The 6,821-nt window shown below is 34.5% G+C and overlaps 1 protein-coding gene across 6 annotated transcripts; it reads right to left on the bottom strand.

Moving 5' to 3' along the window:
- Window positions 1–1,325: 1,325 nt before the first annotated feature.
- Window positions 1,326–6,425, bottom strand: LOC102625249 (phosphatidylinositol N-acetylglucosaminyltransferase subunit A). Of its 6 annotated transcripts, none has more exons than XM_006493460.4 (10): window positions 6,244–6,424; window positions 5,831–5,893; window positions 4,409–4,541; window positions 3,466–4,038; window positions 3,103–3,257; window positions 2,881–2,971; window positions 2,629–2,745; window positions 2,443–2,546; window positions 1,953–2,043; window positions 1,326–1,858 (listed from the first exon to the last, which is right to left on the bottom strand). In XM_006493460.4, exons 2-10 carry the CDS (start codon window positions 5,860–5,862, stop codon window positions 1,760–1,762), a joined length of 1,395 nt encoding a protein of 464 aa, XP_006493523.2. In that variant the 5' UTR covers window positions 5,863–5,893; window positions 6,244–6,424; the 3' UTR covers window positions 1,326–1,759. The 6 variants fall into 6 exon arrangements, with proteins under 6 accessions (XP_006493523.2, XP_006493524.2, XP_024949337.2 ...); XM_006493461.4 differs by having other exon boundaries at window positions 5,804–5,893; XM_025093569.2 differs by having other exon boundaries at window positions 4,409–4,563; window positions 5,804–5,893.
- Between the last annotated feature and the right edge of the window lie 396 nt (window positions 6,426–6,821).

Here is a 6,821-nt window from a genome sequence, read left to right on the forward strand (position 1 = left end):
TTTGATTCTATTTAATGAGTTTAATTTAATGCAAACCTGTTTAAGCTTCAAAAGGTTGTTGGCTCAATTTAATTTCCTTATTGATTCAATTTAATTTGATTTTGATTAATTTTCTTTGTTGATTCATTTAATTACTCTAATTAAATGCATTAATTTTCAATATAATATAAATACTTAATCTCATTTTTTTCACATAAACTAACTCACTTTACTTTAATTACTCTAATTAAATACATTAATTTTCATATTGAATTGTTAATTATTATATTATGATTAAATTTTACTTCTAAATTGTTAAATTTTTAAATTATATATTAAATTATTAAATTTGATTTTATGGATATATACTGAATATCCACCCGCATATAATACCCGCACCTGAATCTGCATATTTTTTTACGGATTTAAATACAGATCTGATTGTATACATATCAATGCATATCTAAATCAGAATACACCTATATTCGGATTTGGATCCGAGCTTTGCTATCCGTATCTTGAAGTGTCTTACATAACAATTCTAAGTATTAAAAATGAATATCGGTACATCTGTCCATCGACCCCCGTAAAACGTTCGACTGTGCTGGACACTTACCCTAAAAAGCCGTCCCAACTGCGATCAATGAAGAAAAAATTAGGAAATGGGGATCTCTCTGGACAAGACCCAAAGCACAGCCGATAGACAATCTTCTGGTGCTTTTCTGCCTGAATCTTCATATTATACAAAATAATTTCAATAAATAGTGCTCGCGTTGTCGTCATGGTGGTTGTGGTCTTCTTTCACCCACATCACTTGCCTTTCATAATGCACGAGGGCACATATTAAAGATTAAAATACTTTTTTGGGCCTTCACTTATAAGCTTTAACTTTTTGGCCAGAGTTCATTGGCATGATTTATACATTTAATTCAGAGAATGTAAAGAAGGGGACGCCCTGCCATCAATTTAATTTAATAGAGCTAGTGTTATTTGTCGACTACGTAAATTCTCTTACCATTACTCAGTTGCTAAAATTTGGAACCACCCACTGTTAAAAATAAAGTTGATGAATATTTGATACAGCCAAAGGGGAAATTACATTTGCAGGGTGTACGCAATGTGTGATTAATGCATTCAAACAAATGCACACTTGAGATTTAATCAACCGATGAATATGCATCGATCCACGAATCTCGAATTGCGGCAAGAACTTGTGTAGAAATTAAAGGCTCTTCATACTGACTATTTGACAAGTATTGTTAGCAGAAATCCTGTGTCTGAGATATTATAAGTTCCTTTTATATCAATACAGTAATTGCACAAATTGTTACTTATAGAAAGCAAAGTAGGAAATGTTTATCACATCCATTCACATTAACTCGAAGCACAACAATCAGCAGCCTGTCAGTCTTTTGTGGTGCAATTAGTAATTTACCACCAAGTTCATTGACATTCAAACTATTTTACACAAGCAATACGATACAGATCACAAGGAATAAGAAAAATTAATTCCTCTGGATGAAAGCCCAAAATTTTGCCTGAAACTAACCTATCACTGTGAGTCACACAGTAAAGAGTGCATCTATAAATTTTCAAGCTCAACTTTTGGATAGGATTAATGAAACAGCACTGGAAGCCCCAATTGCATAGGCAAACCTGGGAGACTCCAGAAACCCCTCTCCCTTCGGACCAAGGAAAGTAAATGATTATGACAGGAATCTAGTTTGTTAAGCATTCAGTTCTTTCCTTTTTGTAGTTCTTTTGGAACCTTAAGAAAAGATCACCTTAAGCACTGGTCTTCGCTGCAATCCTTCAAGCTCACTCCATCTGACTGACAGGGTAGAACAATATCGGGCACCTCCTCAATATCCTCTGCTGGCTGATATAATATGCACAAAAGAATGAGCTTCATATGTGTGACAAAATCAATGTGTAATGGCAGAAGACAAAAATTAGAAAAGTGATAACACTACCTTCCACAATTCCAAGAAACGCCATAGCAAATAATCAATGATCATAACCAAGCAAAAAAGCTTGCCTGCCCATGCACCACACGAGAGGTACCTAACAAACATGATGGCATCAGCAAGCTGAAGACTGTTTGAAAAGCATAAACTGATTCCACCCAAACTTTATACGAAGAAAAAAGAAAAGCATTACCTAGATCACCTGAAGGTATAAAAGATAAATACTAACAACTTACGGTCCAGGACTATTAAATATTGAATAGGGACTTTCATTTAACTACATTAACACTTGTGACAATACAAAATTGCCCAAGAGATACAAAACAAATGGTAGTAAGTTTAGATCAGAATTACCCCAATTAAAATGTTCTCAAGCAAGATTAACCACAGAGTCATCATAACAAATCAACTGTATTCATGCTAACTTCATATGATGAACTTATTACTCAATTACTGAATGAGTATCAACTAGACAGATGAAAACTCAATAGCATACCGCGAGAGTCGTTCTACAAGATTTTGATTGGGACATTCCAAAGCACGGTCATACACGATCTCTGTCCTTTTGGCAACATCATGCCAATTGTAGAGTTTTTTCATCTGGCAAGGCACAATGGATCCTTAGCATTACACAAATAGTCCAAATATCAAAATATTCAAGTCATTTGAATAATTTACTCACACGCTCATGCATAACTTGTGGATCAATCTTCGGAAGTAGAGATATTGCCTTTCTAATTGCTAGTACCATATCACCAGGATCTGGTTCAGCAAGGACAACCATGTCATCCGGTAAAACCTATAAGCAGAGGTCAGAAAAATCAGCTTCCTAACCTGCTAAGGATTTCCAGAAATTAAATAATTCTAATATGTCATTCTAAACTATTACTAACAAAAATGGCCAGGTATAGTAAAAGCATCTCATAATACATGCCTCAGGGACGCCTCCCACACGTGTGCTGACTGTTAATAATCCACAACTAGCAGCCTCTAATATGGCTATGCAAAATGCTTCTGTTAAGGAACTGTATGCGAGATACAAGTAAAATCAGACAAAAGAATTTAAAAAGAATAAAAATAAGGTGGCTAGCTGAAAGTTGATTAAGCAACTAAATGAGAAGAAAAAGATATATCCAACATTCAATTAGAATTTAACCTGTTTAAGAATATATGACCAGAAATCAGGACTGAACGTACTTGAGCATGTGGCACAGCCCCCAACATTTCTACTCGATCTTGAAGAGAATGCTTCTCCCTCATCTCTTCCAACCGCACACGTTTAGGTCCATCCCCTCCAACAATGAAACGAACCTTAACACGCATTCCCAAATGAGACTAGAGTTGCAAATAACTAAACATTCCATAATGTCATGTTTAACTTCTACATAGCACTTTTGCCTTTATTTGAAAGGAAACTAAAAATGATGGACTGATATCTAGCAATTGCGTGCATGCCATGTCTACAAATGAGAGCACCAAAGAAAATAAAAAATAAAAAAATAATAATAATTTAACTCACATTGGGAAAACATCGGCAGACTTTGGGAATGACTTCAACAAGTAAGTCTGCACCCTTGCGATAAACTAATCTGCTAATAACAACAATAATAATTTCATTACTACCGGGACGCTCTGGGGCAGGTTTGAACATAGCAGTGTCCACGGCATTTGGTATTACAAAAACCTTTTGGGGTGGCAGGCCTGATCGTAGCACCGTATTTTCTTTGCTTGTGTGCGAAACACAAATGGCCTGGCTCACATCTGCCAAAGTAAACTGCAATACTTTGTTCATGTGGATGCTCCCAACATCGGCAAAACCATAAAGAGAATGGTCAGTAAACACAACTCTATATCCCATCGTGCGAGCGTGCATCAGAGCTTCGTGACAAAGAGTTGAGAAGGCTTGATGCCCATGCACCAATGATATCTTTTCTCGAATAAGGATTGTCCTTATAATTGGAAGTGTCCCATAGAAGGTCGGCAGTGTATTCTGCATAATAAATGGTCTCCATGGTACATAGTAAACTTTCAAGCCACCAGTCATGTATCTCACACCAGAACGATTTCCATAAGCATGAGTCATGACCACCACCTGAATAAGCATTTAATAAGTTTATCATGCAATGATCTATAATCGTATAAAAACAAAAACAAAGTTTTCATGCACATGTTTGAGGAGAAACTTTATAGCCAAAAGCTTCCTCTCCCTCCCTCGCTCCCTCCCTCCCTCCCTCCCTCTCTCTCTCTCTCTCTCTCTCTCTCTCTCTCTATTTCCAATTTGTGGAAGAAACAAAAGGAAAAAAAATTATTTTATTTCTCTTAAAACATTTCCTATTTGTTTAATTTACCCAAGCAAACTATTCTACAAATAGTTTCCTCATTTCTCTCTCTGTACGATGCCACAATTATATGGACCTAGCATTCAACATGTCAAATCTACAGATTGTAAAGCATGATCTAACCTTGTGGCCAAACTTTAGCAGGCATTGTGACAAATAGTATATGTGATTCTCCACACCACCAAAGTTGGGATAGAAAAAATCAGAGACCATCAGAATTCTATGATTCTGATTAGCCATGAATCCAAATCTCTCACTGCAAATAAGAATAATTTTCTCTTCAGATTCATCCACTCAGCAAGAAAGGAAGAGAAAACAATCAGCACATTGAGATGATGCTCAATATCATTGATTTCAAAACAAGTAAATAGAGAGAAATAATAATAATAATAATAATACCAAAATCAAATGCAAATGGTAGAATAATCAACAAGTAGACACAAAATTCAAATCTTTCATTGTACTGAAACAGAATGAATTCCTAATAAAGATGGTTTAAAAATCAAAATGAAGATGAAACAATCATAAGTAAATGGGGGATTAACTAACCGGTCCCTGGAGAAGTGTACAGAGCTTGGACGAATTTTTATTAAAAAACGAAACGCAGAATAAACATTATAAAAGACTGCCAAATTAAACAGAACCTGTTAAACTCAGTTTCTTTATAAAAATAACCGAATAAGAACTCAATAAGGAAAATAATTGAACATGAACTGGAATAGGGCTGGGCATTATCCGGCTCTGCTCGGTTCGGCATCAAAACGGAACCGAAACTGATTGGATCTTAAAAACTAAACCGAATGTGAACCGAAGTTCAGTACCGAACCCAACTGAATTATAAACTTCAGTTCAGTTCGGGTTAGTTATGGCTCTATTTTGTCTGGACTTTCCAGTTTACTGTTTCAAGTTTTCACCTTCATAAAACTATTAATTGGACAAGATATACATAATAAAGTCTATCAAAAGTCCACAAATCAGAAAAACAATAAACTCCTGTCCACACACGTAGTTTAGAAATCCACTACAAATTATAAATCTACAACAATAACAATAAAACAACACTACAAATCACAAAATCACATTCCACAACAACAAAAAAAAAAACACCACAATATCACAAATAAAAGAAACTTCAAAGTTTCATTGCCATTAGCATTTGCTAGAACTTCATGCTGAAATAAGCAATCTTCACAGTCAGACTGAACGGTTTCAGATGCAGTGTTGTTTTGAACACTTGAATAAGTAGACATCTGACAGGAATTAAAAAAAAAAAAAAAAAAGCAATCTGCATTCACTACAGCACACCCAACAAAATTCAAAGAAAACAAAAAGTGCACAAACTATTGGAGATTATTTAACGTAGCAATAATACAAGAAATCAATCCCATAGCCTAAACTTTTTTGTCAAGTGACATTTTCAGACCCAAATCAGAAGATCCATTTGGTAGAAAGACCACCTAAACACTTTTGCAATTTGAAATAAATAATTTTTCGAATTATCCATAGACAGTAAGCCACCTGAATGGGATGAATCAGGAATCATACCAGCCCAGCATCAAATTGCTGTAAGATCCCATGAATTAAGACCTCTCATTGGAACAAAATTTCCTGGCCATGTAAACATATTGGTTTAGAAGAACTGCTTACACACTGAAGAAGCCGAGTAATAGGGTAATAACAGCACCATAATTTATCTATTTGTAAATAAATCACGAACAACTACAAAAATTAACGTTTTTGCAATTTTCCCCAATTACACTAACAATAGAATTATAGAAATTAGCAACTAACAACTGAGGTAAAAATTAACAGCTAACAGCTCATAAACAATCAAACAGCTGCTGCAAAAATTAAGCCCTAATCTAGTAATCCCAACTCAAAAATATATAATTAAGGAAAAATAAAATTTAAGTCACAGTAAATATATATTAAATAAAAAAGAGAATCGACAATCTTACCGGCGACCAGCCCCAGATTGGAGGCGACAGACTGGCTAAGGCGACGGCGACGTTCTGCTGCGGCGGCTGCCTCCCGCCAGACTAACGGTGTGGCTGACGAGCGACGGCGGTGGAAAACTTGAAAATGGAACTGGCGTGTGAGACTAAGGCGTGAAGGCGTGAGCTTTGAGACAGAAATTGATTTTTAATAAATATTATTAATTAAAATTAATAAAAAGATTACGATTTATATAATTAAGAATATTCAAAATTGTTATTAATTTATATAATTAAAATTAATAATAAAAAATAGTTTATTTTATAAATATATTTTTTATTCACTTTGTAATTAAAAAATATAATTATTTAAATAAAGATAAAATTATAATTTAAAACAATTTACTATTAATCCAAGATGAAATAATCACATAAATAGAATTTTGATTTTTTATTCATATTTCACACTCACATTCTAGTGTAAATAACTAATCTACTCCCACTCTCTCTTCCACACTACACTCCTAATCTCAAAATTTTCACTCATTTAGATTTCCACTCCAATCTGAACAATAAATGCTACCTAAACTTATCTCTCTAAC

This window comes from Citrus sinensis, chromosome 5 (assembly GCF_022201045.2).
Source record: "Citrus sinensis cultivar Valencia sweet orange chromosome 5, DVS_A1.0, whole genome shotgun sequence".
NCBI lineage: Eukaryota > Viridiplantae > Streptophyta > Magnoliopsida > Sapindales > Rutaceae > Citrus > Citrus sinensis.

What these genes read in the sequence shown, in the direction of transcription:
- LOC102625249 (XM_025093569.2), bottom strand. Translation starts at nt 5,828, where the DNA reads ATGATTCCTGATTCATCCCATTCAG. An exon ending in CACAAGTTATGCATGAGCGT is followed by an intron (nt 2,547 to 2,628) that starts GTGAGTAAATTA and finishes GTGCCTTGCCAG; the next exon opens with ATGAAAAAACTCTACAATTG. An exon ending in CTTGTAGAACGACTCTCGCG is followed by an intron (nt 2,044 to 2,442) that starts GTATGCTATTGA and finishes CATGTTTGTTAG; the next exon opens with GTACCTCTCGTGTGGTGCAT.